General features: G+C 43.2%; 1 protein-coding gene across 6 annotated transcripts in view; it reads right to left on the reverse strand.

Moving 5' to 3' along the window:
• SLC8A1 (solute carrier family 8 member A1) overlaps positions 1–25,683 on the reverse strand; it is a 1,275,220-nt gene that overhangs the window by 259,816 nt on the left and 989,721 nt on the right. For all 6 annotated transcript variants that reach the window (XM_085612083.1, XM_085612080.1, XM_085612082.1 and 3 more), the window contains one exon: positions 14,570–14,700. In XM_085612083.1, coding sequence (XP_085468209.1) covers positions 14,570–14,700 — 131 coding nt within the window. The remainder of the gene's footprint in view (positions 1–14,569; positions 14,701–25,683) is intronic.

The raw sequence follows: 25,683 nt of genomic DNA on the forward strand, positions 1-25,683 counted from the left end.
AAATTACTATATGCATTTTAGCATATGAAGACAGAGATACTTATTTTATCATAACTTGCACTGTGCAAGATGCAGTTTGTAATTATTGCACAGAGCAGACAAGTACACAGTGCCAACAGCTACGCACTACGCAGTTTGCATAGCTGAGCGTAGTTCAAAGTGTACTTCGTGTAGCTACGCATAGTGCTACTATGCAAACTACGCCCAGGTTTAACTCTTACTTACCAATCAGCACTGTAACAGCCTTACTCACAGGGTGAGGATTCTATGCACTTTTCCACAAAACTTATTGTAGCTTTTCTTCCGGAGTTATTTTTGAGACTTGTGAGAGTGTCTGATCTTGTTAGGCAGTGATCAATTCTCCTTTGCCTTTTCTTTACTCTGTACCAACTGAACACTCATACATTTGTCACCAAGTCTCTTTTAATGTTAATTTTAAAACAAATGATAATTTCATTACAAGACCGGAGGCCACCAATATGCAATAAGCTTTTATTGCTGCCCAACATGCACCCCTTTAAAGAATAGTAATACATCATAAAACATTAGAATATTCATAAGAGTCTATAAATATCCATTGCATGAAGTCATCCTCCTCTTTTATTAGTTGCTTCTCAACAAGATTACTACATGAATTTTCTGTTATCCTTTGCTGATTTATACAAAGATACTTTATTATGCTGCCACTTATTGTAGAACAATTGAATGTTTGTTTAGTATTATATGAGTTGAAATATCGGTTTCATTAGTGCCTTTTGTTTGTATGCCTATCCAATTTATGGAAGGGCCAGCTAAGTGTTCATTTCTTATGATTTACTTGCTTATCGGCATGGGCTTAGTTAAGAAAGATTAATATTCATTATCGTATAGTCGCTGATGGCATAGTGACAAAGTCTGCAACCCGAAATATGCAATAGAAATAAAGGAGAACAACGGGGGCATGACCAATTTAGTGAACTCAAAGTTGCACCCTCCTTTTAGCTAATAAACCGCTAAAGGGGATTGCCACCTTAATTTTTTTTTAAAAATGTGGAACGGAAAACCGGACTTTCTTTCCGCTCGTTTCCAGTCAATGCTTGCATCACGTGGAAACAATCAATAAGCTTGTGTAGCCGCGCTGGCAGTATCGCATCCTTTAACGTGTTGTCTGGCTGTGTTCCTCACTACAAGTGGATGCCGGTGAAGGAAAGAGACGGCCTCAGTAGCCATCCTTCCTTTATGTTGACATGTACTCCATCAGAGTTTGTAACCAAGGAAACAGCTCTCTGCTTGAGAGCTGCAATGGCTACTGCATCTGAAAGAGGACATCGGAGGCATCAGCAGTTCCTACATTCTCAATCATCTTTGTTTATACAGGATCTTTGCTTCCACCTAGATGCCAAAGGGGCAAATGAACTTAAGAAGCTGCCTATTTCTTTGCTTGAGAAAGTGCTATCAAAATTCTAAGCCTGAAAATAGCACTGTTACTAACAAACGGTGAGTAGATTGCTTTGGGCGCCCTTGGGACATAAAATGCATTATTTCAAAGTCACTTACCATACCAAATTCGGAGGCCACTAACCCCCAAACCCATGTAGTATTGGAGCTCATGAGGATATCCATAAAAAGGTTTTTAGAGGAAAAACCTAGGTCGTCCATGAAAGAGGCGGTGGACACTAAGAGGAGGAGGGGGACCCCTGTAAAGGAGAATTATTTTTCCCTCTCAGATGGAGAGACACCCTCTACCTCTGACCCCCAGAGAGGGGCAAGGTTTTTCCATAAGAGGAAACATATAGAGAAGACGTTTGACCATGAACACAGCACTGGTAGCCTTTGCGCTGCAATAGAGAACGGTGCTCTTAGCAGCACAAAAGAAAGAGAACACCTTGACCGGGCACACAGAAATGTTGTCTGTAGAAGCATGATGGGAAGGAGTGACCTTCATGGCACAAAATATTAATGGGGCAGTCTAAACTCCACGGTGGAGCACATTGACAATGATGATAAGGAAATTGATTAATTTATATTTGATCCCCAGGGCAGCTGTGATATCTTAGGGGGTCTGGATGAGGATCTGGACTAGGCCTGTACATCCTATGAGGTTAAGGAACCCTTTGGGGGTGGGATGTTTAACCCAACTACAATTAAACAACTGGATTGTGCAGCATGGTGGCTGATGGACCACATGACAAAGTACCTTACTCATTGGGTAAGGAAGCCACTGGACAAGGAAACTCACAATTTATTACAGACAGAGTGGCCTAGACCCTCTACAGAGGATAAAGTGTGCAATATGGCCAATCTGGACCCAGAACTTATAACCTTTCTGTTTAAATTCAGAAAGGACCCTAGAAAGGGTATTGAAAACATTTTGAAACAATGTCAGGATAAAGTCCTTGATATATTGGGCCCCCTTACATGTATCCTAGATTTGGCAGAAGATGCTAGGGGCAAGAATGGTTCAGGAAACATTAAACCTCTGAGGGGTTGGGCACAGCGTGCCATATATATGCTGGACAATGCTAATGCTAACCTGATTACAGAGGGACGGAAGGTGGTATTAATGAGGATAAATCCTAAATTGGCAGATCTGTTGGCTAGAGAGGCCATGGGGGATACCAAAGGTCTCCTTTCTGTAGAAAACTTTGTGGAATCACTAGGAAAATATATTTCCACCTTCACATCTTTCAGTAAGGCTCAAACTAGCATGTGGAGAGTCATCGGCTCACGGGCTATTATTGGACAGGCTGATAGGAGGGGACTGGCTGCCAGCCATGGAACTTTTAGGTCCCAGTTTTGCCCACAAGAACAAAGAGGCTCGGGTACCTACGGAAGAGGTTACCTCCAAAATTCAAACTTCTACCTCCAGAGAGGGAGACGGTCAAGAAACCGTGGAGGAAGGTCTAGGACCTCAAACCCAGGATATCAAGGTGAGCAGTATTGCTTCTTCCCTCATAAAAGTAGGGGGAGGGTTAAGACTGTTTATTCACAATTGGGAAAAAATAACACAGGACACTTGGTTGTTAGAAACTGTTGGAGGCGGATTCACGCGAGCACGCAAAAATAAGTTGGCCGCCGCCCTGTAATCTCCGTGTTGAAAGGGCCCGTTTTTATCGAAAAATTCCTGAATTCCAGTCAGAATCCACTGGAAAATGTACTAGCAGCCCTGTGAAGCCTTACCTGCTGCTGTGGTGCTTTTTTCTGGCACTGAGGACATCGGTAGTGGTATTTTTCTTCCTCCTGATTCAGCTCGGAGCTCTACCTAAGGTACTGCTCAGATTTCCTGTCAGGGGGGCGGAGCAAGTATTCAGGAAAGGGCCTGGCTTTGGCCTAACCACTCCCACAGTCTGTTTTAGCTGCTGCACCAGCTTTTTCTTTGCTGCATTTTTCTACATTTATCTTTTATCCCTGTACTTTGCATTTACTTACTCCTTTGTTTTTATAATACAAAAATGGAGAATTAAAATGCGCAAAACCCCAATATTAAGAGGAAACAACAGATTTCTCAGCCTCCTGTAAAATCTAAAGTGGTGGAATCTAGTGAGCCTTCTTTGTCATTAATTCTTGACGAACTGCATGCTCTGCGTGCCGACACTGATACTATTGCATCAGAAATAAAAAACCTACGTAAAGATATGGCTAGTATGTCAATGAAAGGTTCTGATAATTCCATTAATATACAAGATAATAAAGTTAAAACTGATGCCTTTACACCACTAGTGGCAAAAATTATTTCTCCTATGTCTGCTCATCTGCTGGATATGGAAAATGGCAACAGGCAATACAATCTATGTATTTTTTAATTTACCCGAGGATGTTGAAGACTCTAATTGCAGACTATATCTGGAGAATTTGATTCCTGGTCTTTTAAATATGACATTTCCAGGGAAATTTGAAACAGATAAAGCGCATAGGATTCAATCCCATTGCAATCCTCATCATACTAAGCCAAGACAAATGATTTTAAGGTTCTACGTCACCATCATTTGGTTTTGATAAGGAAAGCGGCACGAGAAATTCTATCCTTAAGGATTAATAGCAATAAAATCTTTATTCACCAAGACTTTTCCAAAGAGACTGTTAAGATTCGTATAGAATTCACTGATATGCGTCCTCAACTGAGAAGTCTTGGATTTAAATATGGCTTATTTGATCCTTCAAAGATGCATATCTGGAAAGATAATTACTTCCAACGTCCGGAAGATTTAAAATTGTTCCTCGAGCAGCATTCACAGCATTCTATGGATACGCATGATTCGGAACTTGAATAGTATTCTAGCATGTATTTCTGACTAATTTTGCAGTTCTCTTCACGCTGGGCTCCAACGGGTCGGTCATGCTTGTAAAGCGCGTGTGCGTTTTATATTTGTTATTAATGTTTTTTTATGGTTGTCTTTTTTATGTTTGTTTGTCTTTTTTCTTTTCCCTTCTTTTCCTCACACATTGTTCTAGAACTACTATATTCTATATTTTTCTTCAACATTTTCCCCTCTTCTTAAATCTTTCTTTTTTCTCTCTATTTTTTTTTTATGGCTAGTGTTCATAATGTTAAAATAACCTCTTTAAATGTTAGGGGTGTAAGACATCCGGTAAAACGTACTAAGATTTTGGATTATTTAGGAAGTTGTAAAGCTGATATCTGTTTTATTCAGGAAACACATATATTTAAGATAAAATATTAGACTATATGAAAAAGAGGGTTGATACTATTGTCTCTTCTGCTAAAGGTAGGAAAAACGATGTTACTATTCTTTCTGCTAAAAGACTTCATTGTCAAATTTTAAGTAAATCATCAGATTCAGAAGGTAGATATGTCATAGTTAAAATTAAAATTGATGATTCTGTTATGTTTTTAATTAATGTTTATGGTCCAACTGCTGATGATCCTTTGTTTTGGTCTAATTTAACTACTGAAGTACTCAAGTTAGGTAACGTTCCTCTTATAGTTGGAGCAGCCTTATTTCTGATCCTTTATTGGATAGAACACCTCTCACTAAAGTTCGTCCTACCAAAGCTTTTTTTTTACTTTTAAAGCTTTCCTTAAAACTACAAAATTAATTGATATTTGGCAATTACATTTTCCTACGGGAAAAATGTTTACCTTTTTCTCTAATCCACATAATTCACATTCAAAACTTGATTATTTACTCATTTCCAGACAATTAATTAATTCTGCGATTACTCCTACCATTGGTAATATTGACATATCGGATCATGCTTTAATTTCTTTTGTTTTGCAATTTAATTAAAGTTTTAAATCACAATCCAGATGGAGAACGAATACTGATATTGTTCTTAATGAACAAAATAAATTGAACATTTTTTATGCTATTCAGGATTACTTTCATCTTAACCCAGAAGGTTCTACAACCCTGGTGAATAGATGGGACGCTTTTAAAGATTATATTAGAGGTGCTTCCATTTCTCTTATGGCACATGAAAATACAACTTTTAATGTAAGAATTAAAGAATTGGAAAAACAAATTGCAAAATTTGAAAGGCTGTTTATTAATTCTAATGACCCTCAGTATAGGTTGAAATTACAAAAACTTAGATATGAATTTAATTCCATTCTTAGTAGAAGAGCTGGTATTCAACTCTCCAAACCTAAAGCCAAATTTATTTTTAATGCTATCAGATCTGGATGGCTTTTAGCTAATTACCTATGTATTAAAAAAGATAAATCCCAAATAAATTTGATTCATGGTCCCAATGGGAAAATTGCCATATAGCAAAATTATATTTTTAATGAATTTCTAAATTATTACGCTTCATCAAACAAACTCATATATTTTACATAATTGTTTATGGTCACCAACAAAATGGTTTAATGGCAAACTGACTCCGACTTCAAATTGTTGTCATTTTAATTTACATACTGGTTCGTTAAAACATATGTTTTTTGAATGTCCTTCGATTTTTACATTTTAGACTGAAGTTTGGGATGTTATAAAAAAATACTTAATATTCATGATGATTTATCATTAAACTTGCTCATTTGTAAAACTGTTGTTCTTGCTCATAAATTAATTGACTTAGAAGGTAAACTTTTTAATTTCTTATTATCAGCAGCTTGAAAATCCATTACCTCATGTTGGAAAGATGTCTCATTATTATATGTTCATGTTTGGTGGTCATGGGTCATGTTGACTAGAAGAGGAGCTCATTTATCCTTGAATGTTGTTATTCATAATTATAATTCTTTTCATTTATTCTGGAAACCTATTGATAACTATTTATCTTCTTAAAATGTATTTTTCTATATGTAAAGTTTTATCGATATGTTTGCAGTTTCTATTATTAGTATCTTATGATTAATAATAGCATTTGTATAATTGTTTCTTCCCCCTCCCTTTTTAATTTTTTTAAATAATATATTATATTATATTGTACCTGTTATAACTTTATTGATGTTAATAATCATCATATCTTCTTATTTGGTACTTTTATTGTAATATTTTTTGTATTGTCTATCTGTTAACTAAAAATATAATAAACTATTCTGAACACGAAACTGTTGGAGGCTTCCGAATTGATTTTTGGGAGTATCTAGTTCAATTGATAAGACACAAAGAGTTGTTTTTTGAGGCAAAGAAAATGTCTCTCATAAACTCGGAATTGTCCCAGATGTTAGACAAAGGGGATTTAATTCAGGTTCCAGAACAAATCATCAGGGGGATTGGTGAGCACGGTTCTTTTGGTAAAAAGAAAGACAAGAACTGGACCCTGTTATAAACTTAAAGGAATTAAACAAGTTTCTAAACTACAGACATTTCAAGATGGAGGGTATCCCTCTTTTGGGGGACATTTTACAGGCCAGGGATTGTCTGGTAAAATTGTACCTCAAAGATGCTTACTTCACGATACCCATGGATGGGGACACCCAGAAGCATCTCCGCTTCGCACGGAGTGGCATTATTTATCAATTCCTCTGCCTGCCTTCAGGCTGTCCTCAGCTCTGTGGTCTTTTACCAAGGTGCTTTGTCCTGTGGAAAGCTACCTCAGACAGAGAGGAGTTAGACTAATGATATACTTGGACAATATCCTCATTATGTCCCATGACAAGTTGGAGCTTCAGAAGCATCTGTCTTGGACAATAGAGCTCCTGGAGAGCTTGGGCTTCATAGTAAATACAGAGACATCTGTCATGATCTCCACACAGAAAGTAGAGTTGTTTGGTTTCCAAGTAGATAAGATTGTATCTCAATTAGTTCTTTCACACAAGAAAGTGACAAAGATCCTCGTCGCCAATAAAATGTAGTAATCAAGTCCACATCCAGAATGTAGTTTTAAGTAGATTTATTCAAGTTGGTTACAGATCAGAAGTACAGTAGTATTCAGCCCCACCAGGAGCAGCCAGCCAGGCGCTCAGCCCTTCTCCAACTGTGAGTTCCCACTCCCAACATTCCATCTTGCATCATTCAGGCAGCATTCCACTGGCACATCATGAACCATAACAAACCAGGATACTACAATCAGTTTTGTCCACAGAATCAATACTTCTGAGAGATCTGGCAAGAGTTTTGGGTCTTTTGTCATCTTCCATTCAGGCCATTTGCCCTGGCCCTCTAAACTACAGGGGCCCTCAGAGACTGAAAGCTATGGGCTTAAGGAAAGGTTTATGGTATGGGGATTTTCTCCCCCTATCAGAAGATGCTTGAGAGGATCTGGAATGGTGGCTGAGGAATCTCGAAACATGGAATGGCAAGGCCATCTTCGGGAATGTTCCAGGTCATCTTCGGGAATGTTCCAGATTTTGTACTAGAATCAGATGCCAGCAACCGGGGTTGAGGAGCCCGGCTAGACAATTTAGAAACAGGTGGAAAATGGTCAAAGGAGAAACAGTCACTCCACATAAATTGTTTAGAGATGTTGGCTGGTCTGAATGCCTTAATGAGTTTCAGGGATGTATTGATAAATTCAAACACAGTGATTCATTTAGACAATTTCACAGAAGTTTCATACATAAACCGATTGGGGTGCAAGTTTGAAAGCCTTAGCAGAGTTAGCAAAACAAATTTGTTTTTTTTGTTGGGAACACAAAATTGTGTTAAGAGCTGAACATATTCCATGTCTTCAGAATGACAGGGCGAACTGGAATCCCGGGTTTCTCTGGGATTCAAGCGATTGGATGTTACAGCCAGAGGTTTTCACATTGATACAAGACCTATCTGGGCCAATTCTGGAAACGTATTTGCAAGCAGACTAACCTGCCAAATACCAATATATTTCAGTTGGAGGCTGGATCTAAAGGCAGTGGTTGTGTACATTTTTCTTCTGCACTGGGGCAAGAACAGGGGATATGCATTTTTCCCCATTTTCCATGACTGAGAGAGTGTTATGGAAAGTAAGGTTAGAGTGTCGCAGCATTATTCTAGTCACTCCCTTTTGGAGATCTCAGGTATAGATCTTGCAGTAGATATTCCACACCTGGTCCCAGTATCCTTGGGTCTACTCCAGGGTTCAGACAGAGAGGAACATCCTTTGTTCTTAGAGGGGAAGATGAACTTTCTTGTTTGGAGGATTTCAGGGGATCAAATAGATAATGAGGCCTTTCAGGAGAAGCTAAAAGTTGACTGGATGAATCATTGGCCCCAGGAACAAGAAAAAGATATAGGGGTATTTGGAAAAAATTATGTAGTTTGTGCGTGGAAAGGGATCTGGATCCTGTGGAAGTTCCTGGAAAACAGGTAGCCAATTATCTAGTGAAGCTTTTTCATTCTGGTCTTTCTTGTAGGACGATTTATTGTTTTAGATCTGCAATTTCTTCTGGTCCTGCTCTGGTTAATAATTTGGCAATTGGTAATAATCCTCTAATAAGAAGAGTGATGAAAGGTGTGATGCCGAAAAGGCCCCCTAAAGCACGTTATAAGACGCTCTGGAATGTCAACTTGATTTTCAAGCTCTTTAGCTCCTGGCCAAACAATACCTACCTCTCCCTTAAACAAATATTGATGAAATTGACAACCTTGCTGTGCCTAATTTCCTTTAGGATCGTCTCATATATCAAAGCGATGGAGTTGTCTAACAGATTCTACTCATCAGAGGTGTGAGAAGGTGGCCTGATATATGCTGTCCACTAGTTCTAGTGGGCACCTTGTATCAGTCCAAACAACCCCTTATGGTTGTAGGTCAAAGACAACCTTTATTGAAAGCTATCCTAGTGGTAGCTATGGAGAGCAGCCTTCAGGCTAAGTCTTGAAGGAATGTAGAGCAGCTTGTTTTACCAGTCTATAATCTCTTGAATGATCAAATGAAAGGACAACCACACCAGGTATATATTGTATTTAGGTTAACACACACCCCTCTAGTCTCTTTATGAGACTGGAGTTCGAAGTACTTAATTTACAAGTGAGCAAGCATCAGTAATAGCACAAATACACGTTTGGGCCCTAGGGGCGTACCAAACCATATACCAAAAAAAGTGGTATAAGAACCACGACTGAACTAGACACAAGGCCTAGAGCCTGTAGAATCGCTGGGACCCCAAGGAACCACCCAAGGTAGGGACACAGGGGACCCACGGGGACTGTATGCAGTGTGGAAACACAACCGCGGGTTCCCGTTATCTTCTATGGGCAATGTCGCGGTTGGAAATGTAAAGATTCGGGACACTTAGAATCGAGTCAGGACCAAACCCTTTTGGACTTAAGAAGTTCTAGGGCTATCACCCACGGGAGCACTGGAATACTCGAATTACCTCACACAGGGAAGCCGGGTGCATTGGTGTCTTTTGGTGCCCTGTCGCGTCGTCGATTTCAATAGAAGCTTGCAAAGAACTGCTGCTGCCGTAAAAAAGAGAAGTGCCCGAAGAGATCCAAGCCTGGATCTAGGATGGAAGGAACCTGAAAGCAGAGGGGACAGAGTCTGGGTCACTAGCCAGTGGCCGAGGGCAGGATGGACCAATGCCCACAGATGTCGGGTGCTTCAGGTGAGTTGATGGGTGTCTTGACTCTTCAGCCATGAGGTCCAGGAGGCGTCGACGAAGTCCACGAGCCGGATTCAAGCTGTCCCACGAAGTCTGTTGAGTGCTACGGTGTCGGCGACCAGAATGGACCCAACAAGCCTTGGCAACGGCAAGTCACTGGAATTCAGAGAAAGGACTGCGGTGCAGACCAACAAGGTTTGAGGGACTCACCCAGCAAAAGTATGTCAGGGCACATCTGGAGCAACCAGGAAAGCCCAAGCAGAAGAGGAGTTGCCTTCGTGGGGACCTGCTAGCCAACGGGCTAGTGATCGCGAAGCAGCCTCGAGCGGTCGCACTTGAAACTGGCCCACGGGTCACTCGGGAGGCCAGCAATCTTCGGTGCAGGAAGTGCTCAAGGCTGGGGCTACTCGGAGCCCAAAGCACAACTTCAAGGAGGACCAGGAAGATAATGTTGCTGCAAAAGTTCACGGTGTCCAGGGGTCACGGTTCCACGTCACCCACGATAGCCACGGGCCTCAACTTTGCTGTGGACTTAGGGTTGCCTCGGGGAAGTCTGGAAATCCACCTCTGGTGATGCAAAGATTTCGGCGTCCGGCGGGAGCTTCAGCGATGCAGACCGGTCAGTTGCTTCTTTGGTGCCTGCCAAGCAGGGGAGTCACTCCTTGACCCCAAGGGAGATTTCTTCAGTCTTCTAGTCAGGATAGAACGTCGAAGTTCCAGGATGTTCATTGCAGAGTTTCGTCCAGGGTAATCTAAAGTCCTAGGGACTGGATTCCTATACATATACTAAGTTTATGGGATGGACTAACTCTAAGGCCCCACCTATGGGTGGGCCTGGAAAGAGGGGTGGTTACACCCATTTTCTTTGTCCAGTTTTGCGCCAGAGCAGGGGCAGGTAGCCCCTGCAACCGGTTTGAACTGGACTATACACAGGGACACCAAATGTGCCCCCAGTGCAGGACTTCAAAGCACCAGAGTGTGCTCCCGCCCAGCCCCAATACACATCTGCCTGTCTGGTGAGGTGGTTACACCTCCCTTCGACAGTAAACCTATTGTCCAGGCCTCTCCTGCCAGAGTTTCGGTCAGAAGCAGGAGGCCAGACCCGTGTCTGTGGCAGAGGCATCCATTTTGTGATGCCAGGGCTCAGGAAAGTCCTACCGGGTTTGACCAGTGTGAACATGTCTTTCCCTCTAGAAGGGTGGAATGCTACCCCCGCCACCAGAACTGGCGGGGTGGGGGGGGGGGGAGGGGTAGTATTTCAAAGCATCTGACACCAAACACGACATGTTTTGATGCTGCCATTCCAAAGTTAGCATTTACCGCGGGGTTATAATACACTTAAGAGTATATGGTATGGCTGTATCACAGAACAGCCATAAGGAAGTATTTCCGAAAGCTGCAGAGGGGCTCAGCTTATGCTTGGGCACCCTCTCACACAAAACCAAGAACTCTGCCTTCAGGATTGTCATGGCCTGCCATCAGAGTGGCTTACAGGTTTATATGTGTCTGTATATATATGTGGGTATAGGTAGCCTATACCACTGTAAGGGCTGCAGTTGCAGACCTATGCTGCCATTTTGGAGTGCTTCCCAGGGGTGGCATAATACAGGCTTCAGCCCCTAAGTAGGCCTCTGAGGTACCTATGCCCTAGGTACATAGTATACCATATACTAGGGGCTTATAAGGCACTCCAGAATCCAATTAGATATGTACCTAATGTACATGCAAACCATTTTAGAGAGGAAGCAACTAGGCTGTGGTCCTGATTAGCAGGGCCACAGCCAGACTAAGGTCGAAAAACAGTGAAACACCAGCAAAAGGTGGGGGTACCCATGTGAAGCAGATCCTACTCTCCTACAAGAGAATGTACACTTTGATGTTCGGAAAAGAACAAAGACTATGTCAGATCCAGTCTTCTACCCTTTCTTCCATGATTGTGAGAAACTGTGTGTGGTAAGCTGTTGAAGGAGAATAAGAGCAAAGTTGCGGAGTTCAGAGCGCATGGTGTTGAACTTCTTTTATGCCATGCAAAACCTTATAAATCTGTATCTACAGTCACTTTGGCTAGATGGGTATGCATGATTATGAGGAAAGCTGGTGTAGACCTTTCCATGTTTGGAGCCCATTCTTCAAGAGTGGCCATGGATAGTAAGGAATTTTGGGCAGGTGGTTCCCTGCCTGAAATACTTAAAACAGCTGACTGATCGAATGCAAATACTTTTTCAAAGTTTTGAGACCAGTTGAGCATGTTAGTAATGTAGGTTTAGTTGGCCTTAAACGTGCATAATTGTAGCCTCCGGTCTTGTAATGAAATGGCAATTCTCCAGTTAGTTATGTTGAGAGAATCTTAATTTCATTAAAGACAATGGAGGCTAACATTATTTCACCCTCCTCACCCTGGAGGAGAAGGATTAAAAAGATGAGTGTTCTAAAAGTGGTGATTTCAATATATTCTGGTGTAAATATTTAAAGAAAATGTATTTCTTTAAAGCAGTTTAGTCTTCTGCAACCCTGAAGATCACAGTTTGGGTTAAATTTACTGTGAGTTTTTCTTCTCCATTGTTTTTTAGATGATGTGTCATAGAATTTGACAGAAATCACTGGGTGGTTTATTTCTTGTTTCGATGCAGCAAAAGGAGGAGGATGACTTAATTGACCGGATATTTATAGACCCTTATGAACATTCTAATGTTTTATGATGTATTACTATACTTTAAAGGGCTGCATGTTAGGACAGCAGCAATAAAAGCTTATAGCATAATGTTAGTCTCCATAGTCTTTAATGAAATCAAGAATTTCTCAGCATACTAATTAGCGAATCACCATTCTCTCTATCCTAGATAGCTGTATGTTGTTTGTAGGGACATTTTGATGTCAGAGGCTAAAGACATAAAGTTAGTTCTGCAGAGACCAGCAAACAGTGCCTTATCCCTTCCCCTGCCCTTTGGCTCCATTGTTTCTCTAGACAGGGAAAGAAGCAGCAATCAGAGCACTCAAAGATAGCTGTGTTTCTTGCTGTTTCACTGCAGTGGCATTCACTACTGTTCCTACTATATCAAGAACGTCTTCATTTAAGCAGGTGGGGAACACCATCTGAAGTGCGGCTGAGGCTGGTGTAAGTTTAAGTAGAATTCACTATTGCTCATTCTCCCTGATTCCCTTGTCCAGTTGCTGCCACTCCTGTTTACATGCCAGTGAAGCAAGGGCAGTGCACCATTCTCACATAAATTGAAACCGAGACTGGTCAAACCGTATTACGGTTTGACCATTGTTCCCGACAATGAAGAGATTTAAAAGATGTGAATAGAGGGTTCCAGTCACTGAGGTGTCCATTCAGTGCAAGGAGTTCACTCAAGGCAGTATATTGGTTTGTTCAGAGTCAGCAATCACTTGAAGCTTGGCCAGGATTCTAGGTTGGTGGAAGCTTTAGGCAGTCAAAGGCTAATGGAAACTGTGCAGGAAAGAAGCTGGTTGCACTGGGGATGATGATCGCCAAAAGAGAAACTGCCCGAAATTGGAGGTCCCCAAATGCCCATATGATCTCTGCCTGGACTAGGGTGTTGGATTTATATGCTGCTGCTAAGGAGTGGATTTATCTAGGCAGGGATGTCCCGCAAAATACAAGAATATTTGGTCCCCAGAGTGGGAGATAATGTAGAGTGGGTGGAGAGGATTCAGTGAATCGAGGAACCGAATAGAGGGCAGGGAAGAACAAGGGGTTGCAGCTACTGCACATGGACATCATGATGAGCAGATACATAAAAGTATGATCACCGAACGTGAGCAGCATAGTTTATATTTTGAAAAATGGATTGAGAACATGGACTGTTTTTCTTATTGAAATACCAATAAAAAGAGGGACAAAATAAGACAGTCAAAGGCTGCACAGTAGTAAGCTAGAAAGGGGAAGGCGTCCTACTCTAGGCAAAGGAAACTTCAAAACATATTGGCTGATAAGATGGGTGATGGTCGCTATTGCACGATCTGGCATGAGCCACGAGTTGCCTAGCCCTACAGAGGAGGAATCTAAGCTTGAGAAGAAAGTCCAAGCTTCTGACCTATAGCATCTGCCTGGTTCGCTAGAATAATAGTGGTGGAAATTCTTGTAAGTCAGGCTTCTGTGAGGCACAACAGACCTCAACCATCAAGAAATGTTGTTGTTGTTACTTGCAAAGGCCTAATCTGTGTTTCCTGCATCCAATTCCCATTTGTTTAAAAAAATGGAGCCTGCTTCCGGTACTGTAGACCTGTTATCAAATAATACTGGATAAAAAAGGAAGACAACCATATGCATATACCTAACAGATGTACAACAAATCTCAGAAAGTTGGCCACATCTGAGTAGCTTGGCTGCACACAATCAGTTCAGCTCTTTATTACAGAAGTCATTGGGTGGAACATCTTTTGAAGGCCCATTATGATGTGTGTCAAGTTTATATTCAATGGATTTTCCTCCTTTGACAACATTTTATTGTGGCTATTGACTGGAAATGAAGCTCTAATGGGCACATATAGGTTTTGATTGCTATGGAACATCAAGTGACTTACCTAGCCTGGGCTTCACAATACCCGAAGAATCTCCTTTAGAAGCAACATATTAGTTGGAACATTAACTTTGCATGTTATTTTACTATTAAAAACACATAATCCTTTGGTCTTCACCTTAAACTCGTACGATTCTTCAATGATAATTTCTAGTCTCGTATGCTCTCCCAGAACGGGGCGTCCCATTTCTGCAATGCGACGCTCCTCTTCTTCTTTACTTGTCAGAGGCTGTGTGTCTTCATTTTCTTCTGTTAAGGGAAAAACAAAGATTGTGAGTAAAAGCACACTTGGTAGGCAAAACCCCAACTTAACCCTAACCAAATTCTTCAAAGCTGTCTAGTTCTTCAAATCTTTCAATACATGTATGTCTTTATCAACAATCCTATGACCAGTAAGGATGAAATAGATGCTTGACTGGCATGTCTTAAGCCTGGAACAACGCTATACCCTAAGCAATGCTGAGAGTCAATTCAAAGCTTCCCACTCCTCCAACCCACACCCAGCTCTATACTTTGTAATTGGCTTTAAAGATCCAAATTAAACAATTATGGCTTAACAAACTGACCTTTTCTAAAAAGGTACTGAAAGAGAAAACAATTGTTACTAAAAAGTAGCATTTTCCTTGATTTTCTTCCAATGTGGGAGCTTTCCAAATTTGCTACTGGACTCTAAAGAGTTGGACAAGATTGAATAAATGGAATTATATGACTACTGCTCGACATCATCTAAAATGATGATTTGGGTAATTTAAGCCAATGGGGCTCTTCTCAGAAATCTACATTTTATATCTGTTTTGCCAGAGGTAATGACATAGCAATTGATGGGGAATGTATGGGTCTAATTTAAGGTCTTGCAGGTGGCAGCTCCCAGCAGGTCAGTGGAGGTCCTGGCATCCACCCCTCTCAATAGTTTGAGATCACCACCTACCTGGTGAGGATCTGTGTGCTTTCTGTTCATCCTTCAAAACTTTGGATGTAGTGATAGCAGAGAAGAATGTCTCGCATGTTCCATGTTTTCTGGTCCCTCTCTGCATTATTTTTGTTTTTCTGAAACAAGCTCTCAAAGAGGGAGTTTGTTTCAGAAAAATAAAAGCAAAAACAATGGCCTGGTGGTGCAGCGAGTTTTAATGACCCTCTCACACAGGATGTTTTCTCCATGTGCATCGGGGCCAATTTTTGCTTTTGCTGTTTGGGTCATCTATGCCCTGCACTAAAATCCACAACACGGGCAGGGACGGTTACCATGCCCGAAATTGGCCCGGCAGTCAAGGCAGGATGAGCACATCAGGATTCACGAGCAGAAATCCAGTGGATCTCCCCTCGCTCTATATAGGAAATGGGAACTGTGAGGCTAGCAGATGGGACAAACACTATGTTTTTGTGCAAGTCCCACATCTGCCAACCTCTGTATAGCCCCTAAGCCCAATGTGACAAACCCCTGAAATCGTTACCCTCACGCTCCAATGCACACCCAAATTTTTCTTCCAAAAAGTCACTGGATAAAGAATTTACGAACATGTTCACACTCAACCGGTTCAACCCCACACTTATGATATTTTGATTGAACAACAAATTGTTTAAGAATTTCAGAGGACCCCGATAGTCCTGCTACCGCTGACTTGTAAACAATGCCACGGCCAGACTGAGAACGCAAACCAGCCCTGGCAATTAAGTCAGACGGGCCAGGGGGGGACTGAGAGTCTGTGTTGGGAAACACAGCTGCAGCTTTTGTCACAGGGGGGGGCGATATTGCAGCACAGATGCAAAACCAGCCCCCACCCCCTAACAAAAACGGCCAACGCTCCAAAACCAGCCCCAACCCATCCAGCCCACTGGGAAAACGCCCGGTGCCCGCTAAGGCCAGTCCGGCCCTGAACACTGCCACTCTTCAGTCAAGCCAGCCATGATGCAGTCGCGTTTATCTATATGGCTGCTGCCAGAGGACGGCACTGAAGAGAAAATCCTTTTAAGCAATATCTGTTGCTGGAGACGAGGGGTCGATGCATCATATGAGCGAATTACACTCAGCAGTGTCTGCAGTTGATCAGCTCTGCCTGCATTAACAAAGGTTATTGAAGCCACATGGCATTACTAAGAAGCTCGGATGTGTCCTGGCCCTGCCCGCGAAGGATAAACACACTGCACATAAAAAAAAGACTGCGTCAGAAGGCCAGCGAAACATTTGACATCTTCTCACACCATCTGTTGGTACATTTTGGATAACGAGGCAGTAGAGCGCGCATTTCACAATCTGCAGCGACGGATAACAAAATAAATGTATGAGGTGAAAGAGGGACACCTGCTAACATGATAGGTGAATTCCATAGTGGTGCATGAAATCCAGCCATTTATGTGAAGGACGAAAAAGAGTGCAATCCGTACGTTTTACAATTTTAAGCAAATGCGTAGTTTAAAGCATTTTTAAGCATTTTAACTTCAATAGACATTTCACTTGACGGGGAGGGGAGAGTATGATGATAAACATATAGGCAGAGAGAAAGAGAAAAAGAGACAGAGAGTGGGAGAAAGACACGAGAGCAAGCAAGATGGAGACGGTGAAGAAGGGAAAGAGAGAGGCAGAAGGACCAACAGGGTGGCGGCCAGCAGGGCTGAAAAACAGACAGGAAGGCAAGAAGCTTGGCATATGGGTGGATGGATGGATGAATGAATGAATGGTATTCTTGCAATTAGTGAGTGAGTTGCTGGAGAAATAGAGAATCAATGGGTCTCATTTATGAGGTTTTACTGGAGGGCAACCCTGCAGACCTAACTCCTGCGCTGCCCTACGGCAAAAGAAAAGGGCAGGCATGCACCATATCCATCAGCGACAGTGCATCACTGTCCTTTTCAGCCTGCACCGGTGCACAATGGGCTGCCGTGCGCCTACGCAGGCACATTTGTATCATAGTGCAAGGGTGCCTGCATTCCGGGAATGATTATTTTTGTGCAGGAAGGGAAACCTTCCTGCACAGCAAAAATCGCAAGAGGCTTTTTCCTCTTTTTATGTGTATTGCACAATGCAGCACACATAAAAAAAGGAAAAACAAGGCGAAATAAAGGTATTTCTCCTCATTGTGCCTCACTTACCTGGGGATGCCTACGTTTTTGGCGCTGCCTCAGATTTACGATTTCTCGTAAATCTGGGGCAGTGTCAAAAAGCCATGGATGTTGCTGGGAACGCCCCCAGCAACACCCATTGCACACCCCTGTAACGCAGAAAACTCTGTTAACCCCTTGGCTGCGGCGGGAATTCCGCCGCAGCGCTGGGGGGGTTTGGGGGCAGCGCGGTGGCGCTGTGCTCATGACGGAGCCACTCCGTCATGAGCCACGGTTGAGCTGTGCTCATGACGGAGTGGTTCCGTCATGACTCCGCCCACTGCGCTAATCGCCCGCACAGGCGGGGAATCAGCGCAGCGTGGGAGGAGCGGCGGCCAACGGCCGCAGCATGACGGAGTGGTTCCGTCATGAGCGCTGAAAGGGTTAAAGGGGACAATACTTATGAGGCAGCATTAAGCCAAAAAAAAGTAGCTTAGTGCTGCCTCGTAAATTTGGACCATGCTCCTGCACCATGGAACATCACAAAAAGTGAAGTTCTGGGGGCGCAAGTGTCCTCATAAATGAGGCCCAATCTGTTTGTAACTTTGAGCAAATCCATGGGTGTTTGTGTGGCAGAACAGACTGAGAGAGAGGGGAGAAAAAAGACAAAGAAGAGTACAAGAGAAAGAAGTGGAGCTAGAGAATATTTGTATGTGTAAAGAGAGAGAGGAAGAGTGAAGGGTAGAAATTGAATGTGAATGTGAGTCACAAATCACTATGAATGTTTGTATTAGTAAAAGTCACTGAGTGTGCGTATGCACTTACATGAGTGTGAATATGAATGTCAGTGAGCGAATGTGTGTGACATGTACAGAGAAAGAGGGATTTTGTTAATGTTTTTTCAAATACAACGCCATCAACAAACTGTTGGAAACATCATTAGCAAAACATCCCTCCCCAGTGCTTTCACAGCATTCTGGAAGCATTCAGCTCTTCTACAAAATGACCACAGCATTGAGCTTGGCCGCACCACCATTCCTGCATGAGGGGGATGAGTGGGGTTTTGATGAATGAGGTAAGAGCCTGGGTGCCAGATGCCATTTGAAGTCTCTACTCATTCATTTGTCGAGGATCCATAAAGGACTTTGAGCTGAACCAGACACAGGCATCCTGTTGAAGTATGGACCGAGCCTCAGTATCTTGCCCATCCCAAGTTGTTTCTATTGGAGCAGGACCAAGGCTCATTTGCATATCACTGGGTCTATTCTGAGGTGGTGTGGTGGGCAAAAAACTGATGGTTTGGGGGTGCAGCCCAAGTAATTATCAGCGGCTGAGATTAATTCGGGCATTCCATCCATCACTTTTTTTGTATACTTCAGGGTGATGTCCTAAGTGCAATGGGTATGCCCAGACATGGGTCCTGTGCTGAAAAGCTGCACCTGACTGAAGAGACCCAAGTAGGCAAACCCCAGTCTTGGGTTGCTCGTGTTACGGTTCAGACAGGACTTTGCTTTTCAGGTCTGGATGGGCTGTTCCTATTAGAGCAGAAACAAGGCTGATTTGCATATGGCTGGTTGTAACCTGAGGTGGCATAGTGGGCAAAAAACGGTTTGGGGTGCGGCTCTGAGCAATCACCAATGGCAGAGATTAATTCAAGAATTCCATCCACCACTTTTTTATATTATTGAGTGCAACCTCGAATTTTTAGCACTATGACCAGTTGAAGTCTGTGTGGGATAACTGCACAGTCCTTAATTGATGTTTCTTAAACCCACATAACAGCTCAATTCCTTATTTTTCCTCAACCACATTCACCGACATTGCTCTATCAATGAGGTCAAGTGAGGTGTTTTTTAGGCAGAAGCTAATTATTTACCAAAAATAAAACACAGAATGAAACTATTAGCAGATGTTATGCTAGACCAGTGGTACTCAATGTACTGCATGTGGGCTGCTGGTGGCCTCACAGACCTCTCCTTGTGGCCAACAGACATTCTCTGGGAAAGAGCAACAGAGATATAAAAGCTGCCCAAGTTCAATCTTTTATGTCATTTTTACTAACCAAGCAACTTTGTTTCCTAGTTCTGGGCTTTTTTCACTATAGAGCCAGTTCAGACAGAAGGCTCCAGATTCTTTATTCCAAAAATGGATTTATTATAGGTGTCTCCCACCTATAATTGCCTCGGTTTCAACATAAGTCAATGGGGAAAATACATTCTCGCGTTTTTTTCCGGCATCTCCCATTTTCAAAATGGTGTTGTGTTTTTTAACTGTTCTGATAAGCTCCCATCCCTCCCTGGGGATGGCTCAGCATCGATGTGGCCCTCAAGCACATCCCAGACTGTACTTTGTGGCCCCTAAGAGAATATTTATGAGTACCCCTGGGCTAGACAGTGTATCCAGCTATGCCGTCTACTTGGGTTGCCTCTTCATTAGGGCATGACAAGGCAAGAGCATTAGTGCACCACCAACTGATGTTGAAAAAGTATCACAGGTATTTCTTGAAAAATGGCCTTTGTGAAGTTTATGGGGAGTGTCCTGGGCGAGGCAGTCCTATTCTGCCAGGGGCGCTAAAGTACTGTGCCTTTCCTCCCACCTTCTAATGTTTCTCTTCTTGTGGACATGCCGAGGTCCACACCCCCTACGGACAGTGAAAGTGCTGTTAGCAAAGGTTGCTCTGAATGTGATTACTACTTAATTAGGAAATATAGCAAAGCCAGCTTGTTTGGCATGAAGGCTGTATTGTTTTGGTGACATTCTCATCCGTCACGTCACCATGTTAGGTGCGAGGAGGCGAAGAACAGGAAAATCATGATGTGGATACCTTTCCACATTAGAAAATCGCAGTTATTTGAAGAACCACTGTGACCCATTTAGAGTGAAATATATTCCCTAGATCTTCTTCTGATATTTGTGCTCACAGCAAATAATACAAAACCTGGCTGTTGTTGTGCCACGCCATTGTGAATAGCAAACAAAGTCCCTCATTTGTGGGGGTTGGGCGTAGGGCAGCTCAGCAAGTCAGCTTGCTGCGCTGCCCTACGCCAAAGTGAGAGAGCAGGAATGCCCCGTGTTTGTGCAATACGGTGCATTCCTGTCCTTTTCCCCTGTGCTGGTGCCATTTCTGCAGCCCAGCGCCAACGCAGGCACATGGTCCATGGTGCAAGAGTCCCTGTGTTGTCAGCAGGATTTGTTTTGTGCAGGAAGTGGGCCCCTTTATGCACAGAAACAACCCTGAGAGCTGTTTTCCTCTTTGTGTGTGTGATGCAGAATGAAAGGGAAAAAACAAGGAGAAATGAACTTATTTCTCCTTGTTATGCCTCACCTCGGGAGGCGTAACGTTTTGGCGCCTCCCCAGATTTACATTCTCTGGTAAATCTAGGGAAGTGTCAAAATTCATGGGTGTTCTGTGGTAAAACCCTTTGGAACGCTCATGGAACACTTACCGAGCGCAGAGTAAAGCAATGCAGCGATTTGCGCTGCCTTGCCTTACTGCATATCTATGAGGTCATTCAAAGCCACACAAAGAGGCTTTGCGTGGTCTCATAGATACGATTGTGTGATTTGTGCTGAGAGAGCATCACAAAACGTGATGTTTGGGCGGTGCATGTGGCTCGTAAATATACCCCACAGTTCTGCTGACAATTAAGCCTTAGCAAAATTGAAATTACTCCCTTGGAAATTCGCAAATTTTGTGTGACTTCGCGGATGTGTAATTTCACACAATATTTTCCCTCAAGAGACAGAATTGAGCAGAATCTGCCTCGCCAAAGCAGAAAAAGTCTTACATAAGACATTTTCTCCTCAGACTGGTCACCTTTATGGATTCAATTTTGTGTTCAGTCATGTGAGAGGCCACCAAGACTATTTTGTGAGATTTCACATAATTTTTAGGAAATTTCCCAAACAAATGTGGAATTTTGAACACTCGTTAAAATGCATGGCCAGGAAGTGCTGTGATGAAAGTAAGAACTACTTGTTAACCTAATGATTACACTTCATGGTAGTTGAACTCCATTTTCTAGCTAGATACTTTAATATGGCCTAATTAAGTATTTCAGCGTCTTAAAGAAACACATCCAGCTATTTGTCTACGACCTGAAGTCTGGCATCCTTCTGGGGTTGGTGCAAACACATTCCACTTCAATGAGCAGTTGCGAGTGAATTCGTTTTGTAGCGCTCAGAGGCCTCGCCTTGGAAACCGTACATACAATTTTAAAAAAGTGAACAAAATATACGGTATACCGTCTACAGTGCGCATTTATGACCGCACATGGTAAAGTTGTGCAAGTCGTTTAATATGGGACCACTTTCAGTCCTCTTTGATTCCTAACCATGGAACATTTTTTGCTGCCCATGTAAAGCCTCGGAAGTAGGCCTCTCAAAAGGGGCATATTATCAAGCACGGCGTTAAAATTATCGGAAAACTGCCGCTAAAGCGGCGATAATGGGCTTGATAATAAGTGCAGAGAATTCCAATAGAAGCCCATGTTGACACCAGAACATGGGCTTCTATGAGAATTCTCACGGGTATATTATCAAGCACATTATCGCCGATATAGCGGCAGTTTTCTGCCGCCAAAGCGGCGATAATTTTAACGCCGTTTCTTGATAATATGCCCCAGAAGTATCTTTGATGTGGGTATGTCCCTAGTATTGAGAGACGGTTTGCAGAGGCATTCGAATGGAGATTATAGATTGTCTTTTTTTGGTACGTAGCAGTGGCTTTCTGTCATCTATATTTTGGTGCATGATGGCGCACAGAGCCTTTCAGTGCTATAAGATGTTACGACACTGATGAACACACCATGATCGGCAATGAGTTAGAGAGAAAACTGGGGCCCTCTGTAGATAAAGGTGTGGGAAAAGGACTAGGTTTTTCGCTTGCTATTTTCCTTGGTAGAAGGAGCAAGGCTTTAATAAAGAGAACTAGGGCCACCTAGTGGTAAGGTCAAATACTACACATGACCCTTACCTGGATTGTGAAAATCACCCCACCAGTCATGAAAAAGAGATTTTGGTGCTTGTGTGATGGAAAGGGAATATGGGCTAGAACACGTAAATTGCACACTGCTGGGCAAATAGGGCGCTGATTTACCATCACAAAGTAGAAATTCTACCTGCCAGCCTTCCCTTGTCTGGCTTTGCATTATTTTCAAGCTCACTGCTCCCTTTTCTAGTGGAGCTTCGACTGGCTGCGTCATCCCTCTTTTCCTGCACCACACCTCTATTCCTAGCTCACCAAGTCAGTATTGGACTACTTACCAACTGTGTTGCATTTCTCCATTTTTACCATCGCATTTTCCTCTCACCTTTGACTTTTGTCCTCTATTCCCACACACTCCTGGAGTTCTATATTAGATTAATATATCGGGGACATTTTAAGGGTTTTGGGGGCCCTGGGCCAAATATATTTTGGTGCCCCTTTTCTGACCCGTTTTGATTTTATGATACAGTTTCAGCTCTTTCATGCCTTTTTGGTCAAATTCTAAATGTGTTTAGGTCTGATATTCAGGGATAGTGATATGTGTTTACAGTATTGTAACACAGCAGCAGCTCATTAATATGACTGCAAATATTCTGTTACGCCCCCCATTTCTCATATGTCAGGTCCTGTATTGATCTAAAAGAAACCTTTTATATGGATGTTGCATGAAACATAAACACATTTTGTCTGCAAAATGTCCGTAATAGACTCTCATACATTAAAAATAAATGATAGAAAAATGCTATTTATCACAATCTGTCTAAAAGTTATTCAAGGTCATCAGAGCTCTATCAAGTGGGGGGAGGGGGGCTGAAAGGCTGGGGCCCTGGGCCAGAGCCCACTTTGCCTAGGCCTTAAAATGTCATATATACCCAAGCGTTGTTTCCTTGTGTATCCTTTATTCCACTTCTGGGCTACCACAGGAAGGCACTCTCTTGGCCCACCTGAAGTTGCATGATCACTTAGGGGTGGGGAGCTCGGGGCTTCGAATGACAGGAGTGGTCTCTTTAAGAAAAGATAATTTTTCATGTTTTATGGGACAGCACAGCCACACTGCTCCTCCCCAGGTGTGTTATCCGGTCATTCAGTGTTAAGTAGATTCTGATTCTCTTTACCAGTCTTCACATTATAAAGGCTTTTGTAGTTAAAGGTAAGGCAGAGACATTCAGGGGCATATATACAAGGGGCTAACACCCCCTTAGCAGCCCTTTTTCCACAGTTTTGCGAAGATATTTTTATTGCCAAATGTACAAGCTGTCGCTAACATCTGTTAGCGGCAGTTTTCCGGCGAAAATGTCCATTCTAAAGATCGCTACTTCTGTTAGCGATAATGACATGCAAGGGAGGCGTTCCTGTGCAAAAACCCCACTTCACGATGTTTACAAGGAGATTCCTGAACTCTGGAGGGCCAAATAACATGCCTCTAATCAGAAAATAGCTGGTCTTAAAAAACTGGCAGAAATGCGCGCCATTCCCGGGCCTCAGTCATGAAAAGTGTTGCAGCGCTGCGACAAGAGAGCGTTGCAATACTTTTCACTATGCCCTTCTTGCGTCACCATGGGTGCTCAGTATTCACTGGACAACGCTCCGTGACGCAAGTAATGACAGATACGTCTGGAATCCTGACATATCTGTCGGCGCTAAAGTCATGCATTGCTGCAGTCGTGTCACAAGCATGACCCAACTCCAGCAATGCATGGGGCCAGCCTATACCTGTGGCACTGCGTCACCCTTACGCCTGCAATCAGGCAGGCGTAAGGTACTGATACAGTGCTGTCCTACAATTGTTGCAGTGAAATCTGAGGGATTTCACTGTGCCACTACTATGAGGCCTTGTCGCTTGGGAACGCATACTCTGGGTACATCATACCTGATGCAGGTATGATGTGGCACAGGGCTTCACAAGTTCACACATATGCCTACATGATTCACTTTGCAAATACCGCGCAACGTGGTGCTAGTTTTGCCTTGTCCATTCTTGAGGGGTACCAAGGTGTCGGCACAGTTTGAGATCCATTGGTGGCGGTTGCGCATGGTGGTGTCATCGTCTGTAAGCGTTGGCGCAGTGCTGGTGCTAAGGGAGTTGACGAGACATTCTTTGGTGGCCTTGATCCAGCTGCGAGGGGGGCAATGATAGGGATGGTGTACGGTGGGCATGGTGAAGATGTAATGTATACAATGATGGTCTGTCCAGGAGAGTCCGGTGGTGTGGCTGTAGTTTAAGTTGCCACTGGCGCACTAGATGTGCTCGACGGTGTGTCCTGCTATGTGGCTTGCTGCGGTGACTAGCTGCTTGAGTCTGATGTTGGGGAGCTTCCCCAGGAGGGGCTGGTGTTCTGGTCACTGGGGTAGTCCAGGTGGAACTTGAATTCACCAAGTAGGATGTAGTCGGTGGATGGGAGAGCCTGGTGGGTAATGAGGTCTACAATGGTATCGGAGAATGGGTGTCCATGGCCCGGGGGCCTGCAAATGAGAGTGCCGCAGAGGATGGGGTTGGGGTTGGTCCGGATCTGGAAGTTGAGGTGTCCCATGGTCACCACTGGGTCATTAGAGTGCGTGGTCATTCGGAGTGTGCTTCTGTAGGTGATGGCAATGCCCTGGACGGTTGAGGTGGTCCTTGCGGGTGATTTAATAGCCGTCAGTGATGGCATTGACGATGCCCGTTTCGGAGCAGATGTTGGTCCTTGCAGGCAATGTGGCATCCAGGGTTGATGACGAGGAGGGTGCTGATGCCATAGTGGTGGAGTGTCCGAGAGGAAAGGTCCTTGGTGCTGAGCGCTGTCAAGGGGCATACGGAAGCAGAAGGTCTTGCTTATGGCTTGCCTTTGGCACGGGAGCCATCCAATACAATGCAGGCATTACATCGTAATGCCTTTACAATGCACCTCCAACAACGTAGGTGCCTTTACAGCGCCTTCCATTACAGTGCATTGTGAGGTCAGTAAAGGTTTTTTTTTAAGTTTTAGGGTGGGCATGGGTTTTGGGTGTCGGAGCTGAAATTTGGGGCATCTCATGGGGTAAAATTTGAAATGTGGGGTGTGTTTTGGGGTCAATCATGAAAATGCAGGGGAGCATTTGGGTCAATAATGAAAATTGGGGTTTGCATTTGGGTCAAATATGATTTTTAAGGTGTGTTTTGGGGGCTCAAAGATGATTTTTAGGGTTCTGGGTTTGCTTTGTGGTGCAAGGGTTAGTTTTAGGGTTGCACT

Source organism: Triturus cristatus, chromosome 6, assembly GCF_964204655.1.
Source record: "Triturus cristatus chromosome 6, aTriCri1.1, whole genome shotgun sequence".
NCBI lineage: Eukaryota > Metazoa > Chordata > Amphibia > Caudata > Salamandridae > Triturus > Triturus cristatus.